The sequence below is a fragment of the Melanaphis sacchari genome, unplaced genomic scaffold, assembly GCF_002803265.2.
Source record: "Melanaphis sacchari strain LSU unplaced genomic scaffold, SCAv2.0 Contig177_pilon_pilon, whole genome shotgun sequence".
In the NCBI taxonomy this organism is placed as follows: domain Eukaryota; kingdom Metazoa; phylum Arthropoda; class Insecta; order Hemiptera; family Aphididae; genus Melanaphis; species Melanaphis sacchari.
This window is the reverse complement of record NW_020270834.1, coordinates 736,412-761,549: the sequence shown is the minus strand read 5'-3', so window position 1 is coordinate 761,549 and position 25,138 is coordinate 736,412. Positions and strand designations below refer to the sequence as shown.

At 26.4% G+C, this 25,138-nt stretch overlaps 1 protein-coding gene across 2 annotated transcripts in view; it reads left to right on the top strand.

Annotated features, from left to right (window-relative positions):
- Positions 1-2,326: 2,326 nt before the first annotated feature.
- LOC112592464 (calpain-A) overlaps positions 2,327-25,138 on the top strand; it is a 45,315-nt gene continuing 22,503 nt past the window's right edge. The window contains exons 1-2 of one of the 2 annotated variants that reach the window (XM_025336519.1): positions 2,327-2,427; positions 13,959-14,091. In XM_025336519.1, the coding sequence (XP_025192304.1) occupies positions 2,327-2,427; positions 13,959-14,091 (234 nt within the window). Of the gene's footprint in view, positions 2,428-13,958; positions 14,092-16,331; positions 16,621-25,138 lie in introns of those variants that run through there. The other variant, XM_025336521.1, reaches the window with a different exon arrangement.

Sequence of the window (25,138 nt, the reverse complement as noted above, 5' to 3'; positions counted from 1 at the left end):
GTATGTTAATCATTTTAGCATCCATTCTTCAAAATGTAAATAATATTATGATTAATCATTTTATAAAAAATATTTAATACTTATTAAAAGAATACTTTTTCAAAAAAAAAAAAAAACAATTTAATAATTAAATATGAGGGCACCTAGTATTTCATATCTGTATAACATTTCACTGTACAATATAAGTGATCCATGAATGTGTCTTATAAGACAATGTACTATAAAACTAAATTTAAAATTAATTTTCTCATTATTATACATATAAATGCATATACGAGAATAAATTAGATAAATTAAGAATATATTTTTACAATTTTTAGATATGTTTGATGTTGAATGTGTTAGAAAAAAATTTAAAACTTTTAATTATAGGTAAAGAAATTAATAATTTCACTGTGAGATCATATCAGAAAGTGTACTAAAGTAATTTAGACATGTCAACATTTGTCATACCTATGAGACAATCATTATTAATATTAATTTATTATCTTATTTATAAAAGCACTTAACTGTCTAAGTTTTGTCTTAATAGAAACTGTTTCCGCCTGAAACAGGTTACACTATTACACTATGATTCATATTCAGAATTATCTCATTATTTATCGATTAAATTAATATTACTTAGGTAAAACAATTTCACTAGTCTTTATAACAACCATCTAATCGCGCGGCAAAGAAGTAGTTGAATGTTTTCAAGTATTTGGTGTAATGTACCAATATTGTGTACTGTAAAAACAAAATGACTCTATATTTTAATTTTAAAATGCCTAAGTGGCCAAGTTATAATTTAAAAGTTTAGTTTGGAAATTGCAGGGACTTAATAGTAAAATAACATGATATTATTGCCGATATTACTAAGCGCGTGAGTTACGCTTATTATTATGAAAACAAAAACGGATTTGACCGGTGTATACCTATCTCGTTAGATTTATTCATGCGACCGTCGAGACGGAGACTCGCGATATTCTCATCGAAGGCGACGTCAGTAAAATACAGACGAACAATGCCACAACAATAAGCTTCTTTCGGGAGTGGTAAACTGAGTCCCAAATAATTGGATGGATATTGGGACTAGGTAAATTGAGTCCGGAAAACTTAAACGTGCTTGGTAAATTGAGTCCCGAGTAATAATATTTTTCGAAAAAATAATTTATAAATTATAAATAATGACAATCTACCTACTTAAAAATATAAAAATAAAGTCTCTACATTCAATGAGTACTTTGTAGTTACTAGTCAACAATTAGTGATTGTCGATTACCGATTTGCAAAAAATATCAAGATTTGAATTCGCTAAGAGTATATCAAATAAATGTTTACCATGTACATAATAACTATAAATAGTAACTAATAATAAAAATAATAAAAAAAAAAAAATTGACTTGAATTTGTATATTATATATTATATATAATTAATTGTGATTTGTATGTATAACGTAGTGAGTTATATTAGATATTAAAAACAAAAAAAGCACATTTTTAACCATGCCAGTTTTTTTAACATAACAGACAGTCTATTAAGCCTGTAAAAGTGAGAAGGAAAATGTGCTTTTTTGGAAATTAATTCGGGACTCAGTTTACCACAAAAATGGTATTTCGGATTCAATTTACCTAGCCCCGCTCCTATAGCCACAGGCTGGATTGGGGGGTGTTTGGGAGGTGGGCGTAGCCCCCAAAAATTATTGAACATTTTTCAAAGTATTAAATAGGTATCTATATTTTGTAACAACGCAAAGAAAGATTTAAGCTCCCCTCCTAAAATTCAATCAAATATCCGCCAATGCCTATAGTCTATAAGTTACAGTTTAATATTATTATTATGACGCCGGCACTACATGTCTCGACCGATCGACGAGCCGCGGCTGCTGTCGAGGCGCGCAGCATGAAGTAATAATAATAATAATAATAATAATAATAATAATAGTAATAACATTGTAGGGCGGCTCGGTTATTTTTAGATCTCTCGCCGATTCTCGGTCATAAGTGTGTTTGTGTGTGTGTGTGTGTGTGTGTGTGTGTGTGTGTGTATTGTGTTATACGAATGCATTGCGATCGCCATACTCTCCCGCGGAGAGATCTCGTGTTCAGTTCACCGTGTACGCGTGCCGCCGTCGCGACAACTACGGTGATTTCAAAAACATTTCCGATATTTCAAGTACGAAGTGTTTACCGCCGGCCGGCGTCCGAGTTCGCGTGAAACGCTGTCCCGTTTTTCCCGGCGTTTTGGCTCGCGAACCGTACACGCATCTCCGCAGTACCCACACGTACACCATAGTATTATTGGCCGACAATAATTATCATTTATGTACACTGGTGTTGCACCATCATGTCCGTTTACCCCGTACAACACGTGCCGATCGTCAAGTCGAAGAGACCCGAAAACTCGGCGTATTACAATGACTTCCGTCCGCCGTCTCTCTATTCCGTGTACGTCGACCGTTTGTAATTATGTTATATTATACACTTTTATGATTACCTACTGCATACCTCACACCTCGGTGTATTTGTGCGAAGGCGTTACCTAGTTAAAAAATTAATTTTTTTGAAATATTCAATTCTAAAATCAAATTAACAGATTTTGACTTATTAACTGTGATTGTTTAGCATTTTTCAGTCGGCTAGTTTGAAAGTTCAAACATACTACTACAGTAAACGTCGAGAGAACGTCGCGAGTTGTTTTAGGTTTAAAAATAGCGAAGTTGCGTTGGGAAAAATAAATTTGAGTTGTTAGGTATCTTTAATATGTATTTTAAGTAAATCGATTTAAATTTAAAGTCTAAAGGTAAGAACATCATCTGTGTTTGATCGTTTGTTTTTAAACAAAATTTTAATTTTTAAGCGGATTATGCGAGTATCCTTATACGAGTATTCAAACGCGATTATTCTTTAGGATGGAAGTTTGACATAGTACATTTTAGATTTTTGCAGTAATCCATTGTGAAGCAGTGAAGCCCACTCTGTTCTCCTGGCTATGCCACTGTTTTATATTATAATTATAAGGTATTTTATATTGGTAGGTTCTCATAACCAAGGTTTGTGAAAATATTTTACCATTTTCACCTCGTGTAGTGGTTCCAAGTAAAGGGGCTCATAGTTCGCTTAAAAGCTTAAATATCGTTAAAAATTTACGTTCAAACACAGATTACTGTTGTGTTTGATGATATAGGTCGTTGCAATCTCAAATATTAAAGCTGGTTATACGAAATTGATTTTGTTGAACGCAAATTTACCACCTACGTAATAATATCAATGTTGTAAGACGCACACGGATAAGTCGCCTCGTCAAAATAGGATTTATAGGAAAATCATACAGACATTCGTGCGATATGCGACTACCGTACGATGTAAAATGTATAATATTCTGTGGTCTATCGTATAACTTTGAATATAGTATAATGTGATCTTCGGTGTACTAAGTAAGATGTAAAACATCAAATTAATCGTTATAGTCAATTTTAAAAATTAAAATTTTGTGAAGAATACATAGATAAGATGAATTATAAAATATTACATTACTATAATTTGATTACAGCCCGGTACAAATCAATTTATAAATTCGATGATATTTATATTGATTCAATACAGGATCGTTAAGTGTACGATTACGGTTAGATTAAAACAAATATAATTGACATTTATTTTGCAGTGCTAGATATTTAAACATTTTAAATTAATAATATTATTCTATAATTATTTTATTATACAATATTATACTATTTTATTTCATAAACATTTTAATGATTTATTGTCAAGCGACTCAAAAATAATTTGTATTTGTATTATGTAATTACCATTTTTTATAGTTTGTAGAATATAATATTATAATGCATGTGGGGTATAGATAACAAGTTAATTATGGTAGATGTTTGTCGTATGATAGATTGTACATTGCACGAATGCCAATTATAGGTAGTGCCTAATAGATACATTAATATATAAAATTGTGTAACTTTGTGGTTAAAAAAAAAATAAATTATATTTATTTAACCTCACTGTACATGATAATTTTGAAATAAAAATAAATCAATAAATATTTCATGATTTAATAATTTAAAAGACTTTAACATGTAATTTTGTACTTTACAAAATTAAGTATAAATTTTTAAGTATATATATATAAATAATGAATTACGAAAGATGGGCGAATTTTTAATGTGATGGATAGTGTTGTAAGGGCCTAGTAGGTCATAGGAAAATAATTTTTTAGAATCAATTGCTTGGTAATGAATTGTTTTTATATTTTTACTTTTTATTATTAAGCCTGAAAGAACGAAGTTGACTAGAAAGACTAGTAAGTGCATGGTTTAGAGAGCTCCATCCGGCACCCACACACACCTGCTTTATAAGGCGTTTGTTATAGGCAATATTAATGATATTTTAAGAAAAATTTAAGCGTTTAAATACGAGGTAATTCAAAGAAACTTTCGAGATGTGGTATCGAGTCATATTTAGTTGTCTTTTGATTAGAAAAATTTTTTGGAAAAAAAAACAATTTTACTTAGGAAATATTCGATAAGGCTACTGAAATTATACATAAAAAATTTAATTTTTACCACAATAGGAAACTTTGACTATGCAATGTTATTTTTATTTTCAAATTTATGTTTTTTAAACCTAAATACTATTAGTACGCTACTGCATACATACGAGTATATATATATATATATATATATATATATACAATATATTAATAGTTTTTCCCAAATTGTTATTTATGAATGAGAATTTATTTTTTTTTTGCTTTTAAATGAGCAAAGTCATTTATTGCTTTATTCAAATTTATTTGAGATGTACGGCGTTGTTTAAAATTTAATATATCTATATTAGTCAGACTAAGTTTATCGTTTAAATATTAAATAGCATTAGTTATTTACATAAGTATAATTTTTATAAACTATATGTATCCAATATCTATTTGTTTATAATTTATCTATTTATCAATTTTTTTTTTTTTTAGAAAAATTGTCCCATTGATCCAGTAATTTTTTTGTTTTTATTTTCTCTTTCCATTTTTAGTTTTCTTTTTGCAGCTTCACCGAAGTACTGCCTCAACGTTGATATAATTAAAAATTGATAGGATTAGGTATATCTTTAAGACAATATTATAGACAATACTCTGAGGTAAAATGAAAAGGACTAGCCGCATGCCTGCATAGATCACGGGTGGCGATTATAAAGCTTATCTGCTTATTCCGGAAATCCTAATTATACATATAAAAATAACTCATTGAACACTATAATAATTTTATTAATTATTATACCTTATTATAAGATATGTGCAATCTGGTGGCCCTGTTTTGATAAAAATAATAACTAATAAAATAGTATAATGGTATAAAAACAAATGTTTTAATAACTTTTGTATAATTTTACTTGAACATAATGAGAATATAATACAACGATCCACATGAAAGTGGGGCCCTGGAACTAACACCAAATGGCTTCTTTACAGGGGCATTGTCCCGGCTATCCTTGCGATTTTTGCGGCACTGCTATCGGATGGTTCTTGCCCATGCGAAACATGATATTTTGGTGTCCTCATAATGTCTGATAGTTTGATTGATGTAAAGTAAAAAGCCTTGAGTCATAACATTTGTTTGACTTTTGATTATTTGGGTAGTGGTTCAGAATTATGTTATATGCGACCTAACTTGTTTGAACTGAATATTGGTGATAATATTCCATACAGATGTAATAATGCATTTAAAAAGTAAGATCTCTTTAAGTGATTGAAACATTATAGTCTTTCAGAAAAATAAATAAATAAATTAATATTTAAAATTTTAAATTAATATTTAATAACTATGGGTCGTAGTTGGTTGGTGACATTTATTATCGTTTCGACAATATAATATCGATTCCACCAACACAAGTAATTATTTAATTATTGTATGCTAAAGTTAAAAATATTTAACTATGTTTGCCAAAAATTTTGTAGGCATCTATCCCAAAAATTAAAAATTAACGAAATAGTTTTTTTTTTTTATTGCATGTTCTTCTTAAGTTTATAAAAAGACACAAAACTACATGAAAAATATTTAAAAATAACAAAAAAATAATAATAATTTAGCTCTAGTTATTCTAATTATTTCAATTCAAATTGAATTTACTAAACTTTAGAGGAGTGTAATGATGTATTATTATTATTATTGTATTTTTTTAGTTTATCATCAATATTTCCAGAAAAAAGCATCATCAGAATTTATTAAAAAATAAATATTTTGATATTAGTACAATTAATAACATAGAATATAATTTATATACTTATATTTTTTTAAGCTTTATACATAATGTTAATAAATTTTGGCGAAATTCAACATTTATATATGTATATTTCAAAATTATTTCTAATGATATCAAACTTGATTATAAATACTATAATATTTATGTATAGTCTATATCTACTATATACTTACAATTTAAAATATGATGTTTATTTATTTTGAATAGTAGATTAATTTCGATTAGGTACTACTTAATTATCGATTCGTCCAATAACAGCGATATTAAAAACTGTTTATGAATCATAAAAATTATAATTAATGAATTTTAATTTTTAATTATGATAGGATTATAAATTAAAGAATAAATAAACAATTATTATACTTTTAATAAATTTCATAGTTATTAATTTTTTTTTTTTTACTTTATAAATTTATTTTTGATTATTGCTTATAAGTTTACTATAGGTAATTTATAATAATATATATTGCTTATTATGATTAAGTACTAGTATAATATATTATATAATATATATACTAATATTATATTTATTCATATTCTCTATTATCATCATGATATAACAATTATTGCAGACTGGATAATTTATGTGATATTATTTTTATACGTTTTAGTTAAAGTTGATAACAATTTGAAATGTACTATTTAAATTGATAAGTAAATATTTTTTTTATTAAAGAATATAATAAATTCAACCATTTTGCATACGAGATGCATATCACTATAGACACTAAAACTATAACAAGTTTAATAAATTAAATAATAGGTAATTATCTCTAGTGAATAAGTTTTAAACTAAATAATAATTCAATATAATTGTACCTAAACTAAAAACTACAAAAAAATCATTACGATTTTATAATCAAAATTTGATTTATTATTTATAAATATTGAATTTAGTAGCATACAAAGGCATTTTAAAAGCATACGCAGTTAACTAAAGTATATTATCAACCAATATCCACATTTATTTTGGTATGTAAAAAAATGTTCCTGCCGCTTTCAACAACATTTTTACTCACACAGTACAGAGTTATTTACAATAATGAACTATTATAATATACATATTAAGCTTTCACGTGACATCAGTTATTTACATCTATCCCCTCTCAAGAGCGCATATAGCTGCATTACTTGGTAACCTATTTAGGCGTCAGTGATAGAATTATTTGAAAAATAAAAATACTCATTTATACGAGTATATAACTATTTAATAAAATCACTATAATTTATATATGCGATCGAACTATTTTATATGTTTATAGTTAAACTAATTAAAAATTGTTATTCAGTTTTAGTTATAATTTTATTGTCGCTATTAGATACAGTTTTAATGTTCATATTTTATTTCTAAAAAAAGTATTTGAATTTATAAAAAAAGAGACAACTACCATAAATATATAAATCGTATGAGAAATTTTTTAAATTAAATTTTAAATCTATTTAGGCGGGTATTAATATTATAATATTTAGTATTCATGTTGATCATAAATGTATATGCACCTATATCATCACAATATCATTATCGCCAAATAATTTGGAACATGAACTTTTAATAATTACTTATTTGTTATCATAAATGTTTAGAACAATTATAAAAAAAAAATAAAATTATTAATACAACTTATAATTATGTACAAATATTGAACATCGAAAAATATATTGCAGTATTTAAATACTCAAATAATATTGAACAAATTTTTAAAGCATAATTCTTTTGTTGATTTAAAAAAATGTGTTTAATATTATTCCAGTATTTACTGTAATATCTCTTTCTATATTCCATGTTTATTACTAAATTTGTAAATCAGCTTTGGATCATGTTAGTTTGGATATATATGTCGAATCAACACTGTTGATACTTCTTATCTATGAGGAGAACATTTTAACATTATAAATAACATCATGATTAATACAAACTGCTATCTTAAAAATATCTATAAAAATATTAACGGATATTTTTCTTTGTAATGTATTAAACTGTTTGAAATTGACAAATAGCAGTTATAAATTTGATCATAAATATTTCTTTTTTTAAGTATAAGCAATTCCCAAAAAAAATGTTAACTAATAAGTAATAACTATATAGGAAAACTAATCTAGACAAGAGGATTTTTTCAAAGATAATTACTTTGATAAATGTTTAATATTTGCATAATATAAGTCCCAATGCTATACATAGGAACTGGTATAATTTTCAAAGCAGTGAGGTAGTTATATAAGACTTATATAAAAAACTCTCAATTACAATCAAAAATTAAAACGTAGTTATGAATTATGAAATAATTTTAGGATTTTTGTTTTTATTAATATTTAAAATTTTATTGTTAGTAGTATTAGTAATTTAATTATATTTGTAAAGTAAGCTAAAAAATATTTCAGGACATATTATTTTCATAAATGTAAAAGGTATAATATGTTATGTTGTATTGTGTAGTGTGTGTTTGGGTATACCTGAAGACTGTTAGCAATTAGATACTACCTACAAAGCCAGATGTACAAATAATAAAAAATAAAATCACTAAACAAATTCACTTAATATAAACTAGAATTAAATGAAATGAATTTAATTTACTGAAATAAGCGCGATCAAAAATAATTGTTTTAATCTTAATCGAATAATTCAATTGTATACATATTAGATAAATTAAATTTTTAAATTATTGTTCATTTAAGTTTAGTCGTTTATTTTCGTGGTTTGAATGATTGAAGTTAAAACTGATTATAATTTTAATATTTAATTACTTATATCTGAGTCCTAATCATAATGTAATATATTTTATTAAAAAATAACATTAATAAGTAGGTATAGATACTTATTTTGTAATACTCCGTAGTACACCGTATATTGTATAATACCATAATATATAGATATTACTATATTAGATTATCAATCTAACGGCGGTATATATTTCAAATTTTAGATTCTAAGCGAAGCAATGAATGTATTTGTTATATAATGATGTACTTAAGTATTTTTGTATCAATCATCAGTGTCATCACCTTTTGGGAAATTAATAATGTTTCGATTTTCAACTTTGAGGGGGGGAGGGTCAACACTTTTAAGTATTTTTTAAAATAACCGTAAGAAAAAAATAATGACAAACAGGAATTTTTACTTAAAACAAGTATTCAGTAAAAACAAATCTCTATGTAAATATTTGCAATTTTTACCAAATATTTAGATTATCTTTTTTATATATGATAGCATTTTTAAATAATATATGATTCTTTTTGAGCTATTTAAAGTCTTTTTTCAATTTTTTCTTTAAATTTTAATAAACAATTTATTGTTAAGTAAAAAATTCTGAAAAACGTACACAAAGTTCTTTATAATTTATTTATTAATCAATTAAGTAATATTGATAATTTACCATTGCAATATTTTGTTATAAGCATTTTAAGTTAGAATTTTGATAACATTTGTGAAAATTTACAAATTATTTTGTTATTAATCACTTATAAAAAATATCTACTTAAAAATTTAAAATTAAAGAATTTAATATAAGATTTCTTTTAAGTTTAAAAAAAAATTATTTATAATTTATTCAAAAATAAAAAAAAATACCTACTAGAAAGACACATTAATTTTTTATGAGTGTTAAAAGTTTAAATTTTTATAAAATTGAATATTGATTGGTTTAATATCTATTTATCCTTAAATTTTTATTATTCAAAAACAAATAACCTTAGATATGTACCTACCTAAAATTTTCACCGAATGTTTATTAAAGAATTTTCTACACAATAATTATAGTATAATTTATAAATATTTTGACATTTTTTTTGCTATAAATGTTCAAAATATGTAGATTTATTTTATGATGCTCTATTTTCACTATTTTACGCTTATCTGATATTAACTCAAAAATGATTAATAATCATATTATATTGTATGAATATATTTCAAAAAACAATCAACCTACTTAATATTAATAGTTAAATAAATTACTTTAATATAAATATTGAAAAATATATCATAAAATGTATTTTGCGATTTTGACTGATAGACCGTATCCGTTCAGAATCATTTTTCGTGTACAATGATATATCATTGATTTAAAATTTTAATTTAAACTCCTCAAATTGTAATCATCACATTCATAACAGTGACCTTCTCAATATTTAATTTACAACAGAACCGTGCCCACTTGCACATCTTTTAAATTTAAAGACTGTCGATAGACAATCAGGTGTCATTCGGTAACTATTTAAAACTAATTAGAATCTTATAACACAGGATAAAAAAAAACTTGTGATATTGGTCATAATTCAAGAGTCAAGTAAATTATTTAAAATGATTATTGATTTTACATACCTAATTTAAATTCGACAGATATGTCTATTTATTGTTTTTACCAGACAACTAGACAAGAGTGTGTTAAAAATATTAAATATCACTTTTAATCTACATTTTAAAGAATAAATGTTCATAAGATAGAATAGTAATGATAAAAAATAAAAACTATATCATAAAACCAAAGTCTTTTTGGCTCTGAGTCTAAAATGATTAAAATGCTAGTATTATTTTTATGACCTATTTTTTAAAATATGGTAGCCCATTTGTCATTGTAATATAATTAAATTCTTTTTTAGTATGAAATATCATGATAAAATTATATCTCATTATTAGCCATTTTAATGACTTTCGTTTATTTTCAATATAACTTAATAAAGAATAAAGATGCTTAGGCGTGTCATTGAGATATTGGATATAAATTATAAGAATTGGAATATTGCATGTTACATGAAAATCGATAATCGCTATTCAAAGGATTATAATAATAATAATAATAATAATAATAATAAAAATATTTTCACGCCGTCGCTGGTTTATATCAAGATGTGTAATTATGTGAATAAATTAAACACGTATAATGCATGTTTTAAATTGATTATTTATGTAACAAAAAAAAACAAAAATATATTAGGTTTAGTTCGTTTTGCATAAACATATTTTGGCAGACGGGTGACTGAAGTATTTTTATGAGTTTTCATCGCGTTTTGTTTGTGCTTGGAGATGAGTGAACTTATGTTTTAAATAATATGTTTGTATGATTGTATGGATTGTTCATTTGCCAAAAGGAAACATTAACCTATGTTTTAATAGTAGCACCTCTCTCCATGGTTCACGAAATGGGATGCTCCCTAAATTTGCCGTGCAGAATTTTTGGCTATTTTATCTGAAAAAAAATTAAAAAAAAAACATTACACGTTTTTGTATTAACTAGAAAAATTTAAATTTTATTACAAATTGACTATTTTTTTTTTCTTTCAATAATTTGTATGTGCAGAATTTTTGAGTAAAATACAATATTATTGAATAATTATTTTTTTTCAGAAGTACGAAATTTTTGTAATAAAAAGTTGTAAAAATTGTATAGTGCTTGTATTAATATTAAGACTAAAACTAAAATTATTTTAATTCGCTTTATTGTCATACAAAGGGTTGCAAAAAAAACACAGTTTTTTTAATGTTTTTTATTAATGTGTTTAAAACGTTTTAAACGATGTTTTTTTTGTTTAAAACGTTTTTTTAACTTTTTTAATATTGTTTAAACGCCATTTTTTGTTAAAAATGTTTTTTATTTTTTTTTTGTCTTAAATAAAACGTTTAAAACACTTTGCAACCCTGGACTCATATAGACAAAAATGATTATTATGAATTTAAAATACCAAGAAGTCGTTCTATTGTATATTGCATAGTAGATATCGAGTGTACCTCTATAGTCTATACACTGTACTGTGTACTGCTTATACGATACATAGTATATAGAGTTGGTCATTATCAAGGTTCGAATTTGAAGGCAATACAGACAAGAAAAAAAGCATTTAAAATCTGAAAAAAGGCATTTAATTTTTATAAAAAAACAATACATCCATCGTCTTAGATATTAAATGAAACACATTATTATGTAAAAATTATTTATTTTTTTTAATAATTATTAAAAAAAAAGGCTTTTGCCTTCAAATCCGAATCCTAGTTATCATATTAATTAATATGTTGAATTGAATTCATTGATAAATTATTGAACATAAAAATTATGGGCTGAGATGATTTGTCAGTTAATAGTTTATACTTTTATAATAAATTTATAGTCCTGCCCATTAATAATTTAATTTTCTATAAGTAATATTATGTTCGGTACTTTAGTTGAACTAATTCATGAAAAATCTAATCGCAATATTATGCAATTTTATTATTATTATTATTATTATTTTATTTAATATTGCTAGTTATTATTCACTTATAAGTTAATATTGAAGACATATAGTAAAATGATGAGAATAGGTTCTTAGTATAAATAGGTTCAAATGAATAAAAATATTTTTTAAATTTAATTACGTAATAAATAAAAATATAAATAACTAAATTCGTTTATTTTTTGTAAAAATTTGAACTTATAATATCTATATAAAAATATTTAAAAGTATTTTTGTAGTTTATAGGTTGATAGAAGAAAAATTTAAGAAGAACATTATTGTAAGATTTAAAATTTGATGAACTTATGATTAACAAATAATTTACAAATTTAAGTTACTTTGAAATATTTTGTTAAAATTTGAACTTCAAACGCTCATAAAATGTTTTTCTTATACATTGACTATAGCTTTAAAAATTTATAGAATAACTCATGTCGGAGTGGGATTTTTTACTAAGATTTCATGTTTTTTTTAATCAAATTTTTTTTTATAAAAGTCAAAGAAGTAGAAAAATTTTAAATGTCTATAAATTGCATAAAAAGATCCAGTATATTTAGAAAATTCTACTATGTCTAAAAAATGCTAAAATATGTAAAAATGTTAATTATCTAGCTATTAATTTTTTTAAATATAAAATAAAAAATCGATTTTGTTAAAATTTTTTCACATAAAAATTCCTGTTTTCCTTAGTTATTTAATTTTTTATTTTCCAGATTAATTGTAAAACACTTGAGAAATTTGTAGTTTTGAACTCTATAGATTATAGGGTACTGTCTAATATCCTTATAGATTTAATTTTTCACCAGAAATCACCTTCAAAAATCGAAGTTGAAGACCTTCAAATATTTATTTTTTATGTTTTAAGCATACACAAACACAAAATAAATAAATTACAACTTAAGTATTTTATAGAAAATTATCCTGTATCTAAAATTAGTTAAATGGTAGGTGCGCAATCATAAGCATTGTAATTAAAAAAAGTGAATGTTAAGAAAATAAAAGAAAAGAATCATGTTATACTTAAAATTGAGGAGGTTGATATTTTAATTTCTAGCTGTTCGATCATTTTCATGCCATAGCATAAAATATACGTATAGAACCCCTATAGGATTGTCAACATTTTATATACATAAATACATTAAGCAGGAGCAATGGTTAAATATGAAAAATAATCAAACTTTGATTTTAAAAAGTTTTTTCTTTAAAAATACGTTTGATTTACAGGAATGCCACAGAGCACTCTTCTCAAAAAAAAAAAAAAAAAAAAAAAAAGAAAAGAAAAGAAATACATTGCATCAAACAAATACATAAAAACGATAGAATACCAGAATCTCAAGTGCATCTTCGTAACTAGAGAGAGGAGGATATAATGTATTATTGAATATTAAAATTATTATGTAAAGAAAATAAATTAAACTAAACAACAAATTACATACCTACTGTTTATGAATAATATTATACATTCAATATTTATAATACCTATTTATCATTTATTTTATAATTAAATGTTTCAGTTTGTACCCTTCGCCAAATTCTCTGGGTATGTTCAAGCCGTACGGATTATATAAACCCCTAGACAGACTAATGAGATATGAAGGAATCACAAATGATGTACCTAGATATCACCCAAGTTTATCTATTTTTAAGGTAAGCTGTGTATTTTGTGTATTTTTAGGTTTATATATTATTAAGACAATAACATTTTTTTTTTTTTTTGGTAGAATAATAACCACACATCACTATATAGCACTATATGGCTATGTAACGTGTTAAATTATTTATTAAAGTTTGTAAATAATAAATACTGATAGTAGATTTTGTAATAATTTTAAACATTAAATTTTACCCATACCTTTACAATTAATTGTAGATAATACTAAAATAAAAGTTTAAAATTTAACGAATATTGAATATTTAACGAATGTATCATAATTACGTAATTATATATGTTTAATTATTACTTATTAGTTATCCATAAAAATATACTTAAATGGTAAGTTGATAAATAATTTTAAACTTCTACGAAATTATATTATTATTTGCAGATTAAAATGATTTAAATATTTAATCAAGTCAATCATTTTGATATAATTTTTTTGATAATATTTAGGTGATGATAAGTAGTAATTCGTGATTAATGGGGCAGACTATAATCAATTATCATTAATTTCAAATTGTAATTAATTTTTTGTATATATAATTGAATAATATAGTTATAAATTAATTTAGATTTCATTTAAAATGCCAGATATTTGAATTAATTTCATAAAATTTGAATTGTTCAAAGAAAATAAATTACATATAGAACCTTAATATCCAAATTAAAGAATATCTAATAATTATTTTGATAATTATATTTAATTATAAAACTTCTCTATAAATTAAATTTTACATATTTCCATTTGATGCCAAAATTACTAAGCTTGAAGACGTACTGGCTCTGGTCTCTGAAACATACCACATATAATTTTCCATGTGAAAAAGATCCTTAAAATGTGAGCTAAAGCCTCGCGTACTGTAAGCGCTTACTTATTGATGTATATTGCTATACAATTTATACGTATAATTTTATTTTTTGCCGATTTGAATCTCTTAAAATCAAATTTTTGAAAAATCCTTTCTTAGTGTACGGAGAAATTTTAATATTAATCTACCCTCAACATTTCAAACTAATGGTTCTAATATTTTTGGCTCTACGTTGATTATGAATCATTCACTCAGGACAGTCTCGTCTATTTATTACAAAGATTATAAAATAATTATTATATTATTATTTTATTGTTATTATAATTATTGGCCAATACCGATTTATTATTTATAAAAATTTATAAATGGCACAAAAGATTAAAAATAGTTTTAAATATTTATAATGTTTAGAAAATACTATTATAAATTTTTAGTAAGAATTTCATGTCATTTATTTTTGAACAGGTTTTAAATTCTTTAAAAACTATGTATCTTAAGATACAATAAAATAAGTTATTTATTATTTTACAATCAAATTTGATTAATATCTCTGTAAATAGGTAAAAAGTAAAAAAAAAATTGGCGTTAGTAAATAAGTAGTCTGTATAAATGCATGTATAACTATTTTTTTTTTTAACGTTTTTATAGCATATATGGGCAGGAGAAAATTATTATCATATAAATAGTTTATAGATAGTAAATAATCTAGATTAAGTTTCCATACAGTCCTTTAAAAAATATTATTATTTTTTTTTTTGAAGTTTAACAATTTTTTTTTTTTTTTTTTTTAAGTACTTATTTTAAATTAAACGCTTTTTATTCATATTTAACGCACAAATGCACAATGTAAGGAGTTCCTGAATTTCAAACCATGAATACAATTTTAACGAATTAATTCTAAAAATTTAGTTTTATCTTTTGGAATAGTCGGCGCGTACACGCCTATTTCTCGGCGCACAAGCGTAGTACGCAAATGCCACGGCAGTAGTCTTTTAGTGCATAATCTTTTTCACAACCTTGAAAACCAAAAAAATATCATTACGATTGCGGACGACGGCAGGGCCGGCTCGTCGCAAATGTCGACGATGAAAATAACGTAACAACGTAACAAGACTGTAATACGTACTGCGAAGTGAGTAGTGACTGCTGCCGTCGCCTCCGCCCTCCACCGCCGCCGCTGCCGTCGCCTCAGCCGCCGACGACGCGCGACGGTACGAAAACCCAACCGGTTAGGAATGCTCCGGCGAATACGATAATATTATTACTATGAGGAACGACAGAAACGTGTACGGGTTATTGCCGAATTCCCCCCCACCGACTCGAGTCGACAGCGACGGCGGGCGGGGAAAACGGCGGACGCGGCCGTCGACCCGGCGCGAACAACACAAAACGCCGCGCGCGTAGTGCCTACGCCGAAACGCGTTCGCCAGTCAGTCGCCACCGGTTGCACGGCAGTCCGCTCCTCTCGTCCCGCTACGTCGGCGTTGTCGCATCGTCGTGTCCGATTTTTCCCGTCCGTCTCGCACACCGTGCCCGATACCGCGGCGGGTGCTCTGTCCGCGACCGTCGATCCCGCCGGCCCCGATGGAGGGGTTCAAGGACCAAGTGATGAACCTGTTGAACGGCAGCGAGGCCCTGTCCGGCGAAAAGATTATGTCCGTCATCAGCGACCTGCAGCCCGTCCTGCCGTCGCTCAAACATCTGAAAGTGGTGAGTGTCGTGCACGGGACGCGTTAAACCAGCGGGTACCTACCTAATGTTTACGCGTGTTGTTGTTCCGCGCGACCTGTTGCTTTGGATCCAACGTTATGTTTTTAAATATTATGTTATTATTATTATTATATTATTATTATCGTGTATCGTCGTCGACGTGCCGGTTAAAAATAGACAGTCGACGGACGTGCGCGATCAGTACATCGAGACCTGAGAGGTGTTTGCTATCTTTTTCTTGTAAAAGTGTCATTTTTGTTGTAAAGTCTTATCTATCTCTCTCTCTCTCTCCCTCCTTCCCTCGTTGTTAATGGGTAGGTAGTATATATGACGGATCCGGTTGTTTGCTATACTTTCTGACGGTTTTGTCCTCCTTCTTCCCCTACAACAGACACCCGATTCTCTGCTATATGAGTCATTTTATGTATAGAATCTATGTATTATTGTCCTACCTGTTGCCACGTGATTTCGTAACATTGACATATAATATATTGTTATAATACCGTATCAATATTTTTCGAACAGTGAGTGATAGTTTAATGAATGTCGTCTGTAAGCATTAAGTTATATTAACGGCGGTCATTGCAATAATGCTGGTTTGGGTGATCGATCATTTGGGATTGTTATAGGTGTAATCATTGTACATCAATGAATTGAATTAATTTAAAGGTGTTTTTGTAAATGGCATTTATGTCGTCTTTCTGGTTGCCAATGGATTCTATTATTGAGCAGTCTTTTTACTATGTTAGAAATTGTCTGGAGCATTTGTGCGAAAGTTTAGGTTATCTCTCACGGTCTTGGGTGTCTGAAATAGTCGATAATAGATAAATAGCTTAATCTGTGCAACTGGATCGCATTTACTGCGCTGCCAGTGGTGAAAATTTGGACCTGTTCCGGTGAGAAGGGAGGGCGTGCATTTGGAGTCCTCGTCTGCATTAAATAGAACCTCACGGAGAAAATGAAATATTGAAAGGTTATGGTCATTGGCACCGATTTCGCTTTTATTTATAATTGTGGTTATCTTATAACTCATAATTGAAGTGTTTTGTGCCATATAGATAAAGGCAGTGTACCTATAGATGATGAGTTTTATGTTTTAAATGGTATAATACTTTTTAAGTTGTTTATGATTTAATAAAAAATGAGTACACCATTAGTGTTATTAATATATTTAGGTTTATTTTAAAATCAATGTGAATGAATATAACTCGTTTCATGTTTATTTTTATGTCTTAAGAAAAGGTTTATCTTATTATATCTTGTCCAATCGTAATAAAGGAAATAACTGTAAATACTTCTCGGATCCCATTAAAATTAAAAGTACAACAAATATGTTTCCAAGTGTTTTGTAATGGGCATACCTAAGATGTGTGTCGTGTTTTTGTTCGTGCACGATACGATAGTAACAACGACGAAACGTGTTTCTACCGCGCGACTTCGACGATATATTATCTAATATATAAATACATTTCAACTATTCATTAGCTAAACGGTGTTACTGTGTATTTTTAAACTTGTAACAAAAAGAACAATTATTATTTTAGGGGCCCATTCGTGGGATTTGGCGTACACGCTACACATCTTGTCCTATGATGGAGAGAATTGGGCATAACGCGCGGCATTTGTTTGTTTTTTTTTTTTTTTTGTCGCATGGTTCTTGTAGTATTATTATTTGTTTTCTAAATCTCGGTGAATAGATCTGCTGGGCCAATTTTAATGAAAAACATGTCAAGAGCTGTGGTTTGTGTATATTTTTTGATTCTAACACTCGTAGAATCCGTTTTGAAATATCGTAAATATACTAAAACGATAAAATATGTTGGCTATACCAATGGGTCTCTACTATACAACAGTTATAATTATATAGTAGTTAAGTAGGTATTGAGATTGTTTTATAAAGTTTTAAACTGCGGCGGTGACTTTAATTATAAGGAATGATGATTGCCTATAACGGTGCATTGAAAACAACGGTTTGCGACATTAACAGAGTGCCGACAGCATAAATTAAAACTAAATTCTAAAATTTTTTTTTCTACCTATATTTTTCAATAGATCTCACCGCCAGTTCAGCCACCAAGTTTTCCAATTTTAGTTCCGAAACCGGCGCTGATTGTTTGATTACGATTTGGGTACAATCAAAACTAATTTCAATGTGTAATAAATATGTCAAATAATATGTCGTTTTTTTCAATTCTGTCTGAATTATGTTTTTAACCGTTATCATTGTAAGGTATGTAGGTATTATGTTATATTTTGTTATTTTATTTACTACCGTCTCGGAACACGTACACGCAGATATATAATGTACTAACTCAATATTATTATAAATCATAATATAGGTATTCAATGATCGACTATAGAATCGGGGTCGCTTGAAAGACAATGTCGCCTGTAGCAGTCAGATTTTAATATGTCACCTTTTATCACTTTTCTATGGTTTTAGTAGTGTTACCCATCACGACAAAATATATTGTTTTCCTAGCTCTTTTTTGAAAGAAAAGCAATTATTTTAATTTTATTTTCACTAATATCAAGAAAAAACTGTGTTAAAATGGATATTAAAAACAAAAACTTCGGCATAACATAAAATCGTCCGTTTTCAGTTAACAGGAGACTTGTTTAATTTTTATTCACCGGGCAAACGTGTACTAAAATAATTATTATATAGGTGATTTGCAAATAAAACATTTCAAACCGTTAATATGAAATTTATAAAATTATAATTTGGGAAATACAAAAAATATGATTGTGCATCAGGATGTGTTATAGATGAAGGTACCTACTGCTGTACCTATATTTTATTTTTCCTGAAAAGCAATTTATTGGACCGGGTGCTATATGGCCTTTCTACGATAAAAAGTACTTGCATGCATTTATTTCAGAATTTATCGCTGTGGTGGATAGTATAAATGAAAACATTAATATCATCACAATATTATTTCCAACACATAAGTCGCGTAGTCTTACTTAAAAGTTATTTGTAAATAAGAGAACAACTAAGCTTTTGTTTTGTTTTACAGTTAAAAAATTGTCACACCTAATAGTTTTCCACCCGAGACTACTATTTTTTTTACCCCTCCCCTTAACACAACACTGACTACAGTGAACTAATATTATGTAGTAATATGACATATTGTGTAGTATATTTTGTAATATTATACGTTATGTTTTCTCAAGTATCATCTATTTGTTGAAACTTGAAAGTATTTAAGATTACGCTAGTCGTTAATTATAAATGGAAATCCTTGTACGTACAACAGTGTAGTGGGAGGGTAGAATGAAAGCATTTCAAAGTGCCTTATGGATCTCATCATAGTTATTCGAGGAGCCATGTAAACTAAAACCCGCGAGCGGTTTCATTGCAATAAAAAATTACAGTTACAACTGTTTTGATAAAAATAAATGGTTTATCTATTGGTTAGGTACATTTTTTTAAATTATGTTCTTGTTCAACATAACTATAGGTAGATATAATGAATCTATTACATAATTTATTATTTGTATAATAATTATAAATAGGTACCCCTTGCACCTCGATCAATAATAAATGAAATTGTTATGCCGGGTTGCATAAAAGAGTTGATCAATTTCAATAAATTAAGATTAAGTATTTAGATTATTTAATGATCATTGATAACTAACCATTGATCATTAAATCATGTTTAAGAGACTAATATTAGCTTATTTTTGAATATTGATACATTAAATGTTTAAGAACTATTCTTGCTGCAACCAGGTATTATAATAATCTACATTGGTTTTTATTTTTTATCACAGTTAAAGAATTATTGTTTGATATTGCGTAGAATATAAGTAAATAAAATATCTTTTAAAAATATGTGCTTACAGTTTTTAGCGTAAGAACTTGTACAAGTTTAGTTTATATCTAAACCAGTAAACAATTTCAAATTTTTGCAGCACAAAAAGTTTAATTCTTTAAGTTATTGCTTTTTTTCAATACATGTTCATATTATTAAACTAAAATTTCCAAATATAACAACGCCATTAAAATAATTGAATTTGCTACATCATTTTTAAAAAGAAACTATTCAACCAAAATATACTGTTAGGTACCATGCCCATATTAAAAGTTACAATTTTGCCGAATTTCTACCCACCTGTTTTTAATTATAAAACCCACTATTCACAATAAACCGTAAATAAGTAGGTGGATTAGTTTTAAATGTGAAGTTCACGAAATATTATATTATACACTAATTATAAAATTTAAAACGGTACTCTAGAACTAGGAAATTAAATTGTTTGTTATGTTTATCGACTGTGATTTAAAAATGTATAATGAAATGCCTCGCTTTACTATATTTTCAATTAATATTCAAAATATGTTTGAACAGCTTGACAATGATGACTACTGATGAGTGATCATTCAATAGATTTCGAAAATCTGTTAGGTTTATAAATACATACCTACATAGAGTTATAACTTTAGGATATATATTATACTTAAATTATACTTATGTTAAGTAAATTTATAACATTAGCAATATTTTATTTAACATTATCGTTATTTACCGTAATAATTCAAAAATCGTGTTTTTCATTAACTAATTGATTAAACTGCACGCTATAACATGCCGCATAATTGTAATGCTATGCAACACGGCAAGTATAGAAACGCTATAGTGTACTATAAAATAATAAAATAGGTATAAATAAATTGTAAAAGCAATTTAAGTAAAATGATTTACCTATTCTGTTGTGACTCTTCAAACTAGGAATGTGTTATTCTGAATGAATAATAAAATATGTTGTATATTATGGTAATTGATAACTGATAACTATGTACCTAGGTGTGGATTGTGAGTGAATAATATTAATATTTTTTTAAAGATAAGTGTACATATACGATGGAGAATTAGGTGGTTATATAGATACAGTCTTATCAAGTATATAATATATTATAAATTTGCAACTTCGGTTATCTACTCTAATATTTATTAGGTAGTGGAAAAATTAATTTCGATTTTCATTTTTCAAATAAAGTTAGAAAAGATTTATGTAAAACCGTCTTATACTTTCGCAAAAATATCAACAACCGTATAATTTTTACTTATTCTGAACTTTAAAAAGAATCAATTTTTAAATGTGAAATGATTGCTTTTAAATTTAATATAATAATATCAAATATGTTCCATAATATGACGAAACTATAATATAGTTAGTGAAGTAATACGAAGTGCCCAACACACCGAGAATTTTATTCATCCATCTTTATTAAAAAAAAAAAAAACAATGTTATTAAATGTTTACTAATCACTTGTATACAATTAATATTAAATAAGTGTATTGAAAAGTGAATATTCATTGATCCAATTATGTGTGACAATTATGGTATTATATTTATGGTGTCTAATAATATTATTATTGATACATAAATTACCGTTTGTAAATAATAATAATAGTGTTATTACCATATAACGCATATAACGTACACATTTATGTGACATCGATGTAATATTTATACGTTTTTTAAAATTAAGGAGTGACTGGTTTTTTTCAAGTTATTTATCGAAGTTTTCTCTACGAAATAAATATTTAATATATTTTAATACTTGTTGGTAGGTATATAAACTCAGTGTTTAAACATATTTAGGAGGTAGGTACATGGTTTTTATCATACATTTTAAATGTAATAATTTATAACTTACTTAATTTTAATTAAAAATTAGGTTTTATATTTTCATTCAAAACTAAAATAAGATGTATAAAATCATGTACTCAGTTTTACATTTTTATACATCTATATTTAGTCCATAAAATAAAATATGATTCTATCATAATTAAAATTTATTATTAGAGTCTAGAATTATGGAATGCGTTAAAAACGTATAAAATATGTATGTATTTATGCCCTAGTTATCATTAAAATATATTATACTAAAAATGTTTATATAAATTACAACTCCGTTAAAAAATTTTTAAAGTTTAATTAATTAAAGAATTTATGTGAATATCTATCTTATATTCAATTAAATTAGCAACTATAGTATTGATTGTAGGTATGATTGTTGACTGTATTGTATTCAGTGACGCATGTATTGATTGAAGTGTTGTCTGTAAAATCAGTGCTTATTTATCATCTAAACAAAAATGCATGTACAATTTTTTTTTTTAAACAATATTTAGATTTTTAGTTTTTTTTTCTATAATTTACCTTTTTTTACTTAAGTATAGCTTTTTTTTTTATATTTATTAAGAAGAAAAGTTGTCTAGTTTATGTTGATTTTATTTCTAGTATTTTTGTTCTCGTTGTTTAATAAATATTTTGATTTTGATTTAATTTACTTTAATGATATATTTGTATTAATAATGAATGAAGACAAGTTTTAAATTTTATTTTTATTAAGTTTCCTTTATAAATTGGTTTATAAAATTAATTTTATTAGTTCTATATTTATTTTCATTATGTTAGAAGTTTGAATAAATTGGTTGTATAAGAAATTTTAAACTGAATGAGGTTTTTGTTTTTGGAGAACTAGGATTACTTTTAAATATTTCTATAGCTTTAAGAAGTTTAGAGTGTCTAGATATTAGATTGTAAATTTAGAAGTTGGAAATTTCCTTCTGGCATGAAACAAAAGTTCAATTGATTGCTTTTCCAATCGATCTCTTAATCAAATCAATCCGAAATAAATGTTTAAATACCTACATGTACAAAACATTTATGCTCAAAACATAAAAATTAATTTTGGTTACTTTTTTATTGTAGGTAGGTTGTTCCAATTATTATGAATATTAATGATATTTACGTTTCAAGTTTGAAAGAATTATTGACATTTTAATCGATAAGTCTTTGTTTCATGTCTTGTAATAACTAATATGATTACTCCTAAAAGTTTAATAAATAACTTATTATGGATAATTTTTTTGTGTAATTGATTACATTTTTAATTATAGGTATATCTACTTAAACTTCTTGATTATTACATAACACCTATATGATTTATAAACAGGCACTATATTTAAATATATTGAAATAATAAAAAAAATAAATTAAAACAATGTAATCTTCAATTGGCTACAATTTTCAACCATTGACTAACGTACAAGTTTATTCTTTTTACTAAAATAACAATTTTTAAAACCATCATACGTACGTATCGTACATATAACGTCATTTTATATTTAATAACGGGTTTGTTTTCCTATAATTTGCATTATACCATCTATTTTATACACACAGCCATAAAATGAAAAAATGCGATGAGTGGATTCGCTATGACGTGTTACATTGTTATTGCAGTAGTGTATAATATTATAATAATGCACCAATAATAATACTGATGAACCGATATCCTCTTAAATAAATTATAGGCTTTACGTATTATTCGCATAAGAAATTTACATTTTAGTGATTAGAATTTGTTAACACTTATTGTTACTATTATGTATTGGTTTTTAGATCTTGCGGGCTACACACGCGTATGGTTTATTACTCGTAATATGGCCATGAAATATGAGCGATTACACGCATATTGTATTATTGATGCGTTTTTTAGTGTGTATATTTATTTGATGATGGTATACGTTATAGATTAAAAAAAAAAAAAAAATGTATACCAAACCTAGCAACAATTTTATGGTTCTTGGGTTGGTCATCGCACAGGATGTGTCACGTTATTTTGGGAACGGGTGTGTGATTATTACATTTTTATAATATAATCATAATTTACATTTTAAAAACAGACCATTGTTCTCTATTAAAGTGATTCGCTGATCTTCGAGTGATTGAAATGTAAGTAAATATTATTATAGTGTATAAGAATAATCTTTACATATGTAAACTATATTGTTTATATTATACTATCAATGAATCACTTAAGTATTTAAATCATATTGTCACATGATACATACTAACACGAATAACTGGTTTGTATCATATAATATTAGTAATATTATTATGGTCTATCAAAATACGCTAATTTCGACTTTGATTATAATTTTACATTTTAACGATCGTGTTAATTCTATAATATGTAAATACATGTTTTCTTGTATGGTACAACATTTTATTATTAGAAAATTGATGAGTTCAGTCGTTTAAAAATAATACATGTTAAATTGAAATTAAAATATTGAATATATTATTGAGAAATTGGTATAGTAAAAAATCTCTTGATTTAGAAGTTGAGTGTATGTTAATTTTTGCTTAGAAAACCGTTTTTGTGAAGGTTTCTGTTGTGGTTGAAAAAATAATTTGAAAATTATCTCTGTATACATAGTGTGTTGCCGCCGTGGACGCGGCACAATAATAAACAATATAATTATATAACGAACGAGCGAACGTACGAGTCACCGCCGATCGAACACACACACACACACAATCACCATTTAAATTATTGTTTTATTTTTGTATGTTTTTATTTGTGTCCCGTGAATTATATAACATTTAGATAATCGCCACTATCGCTCGCCGCCGGATCGGCTGTGCGAATATTAATTAGCACGGCCGCCGTATTTTTGTCTTCCACCGTACGTAATCGAGTAAAGACCGACT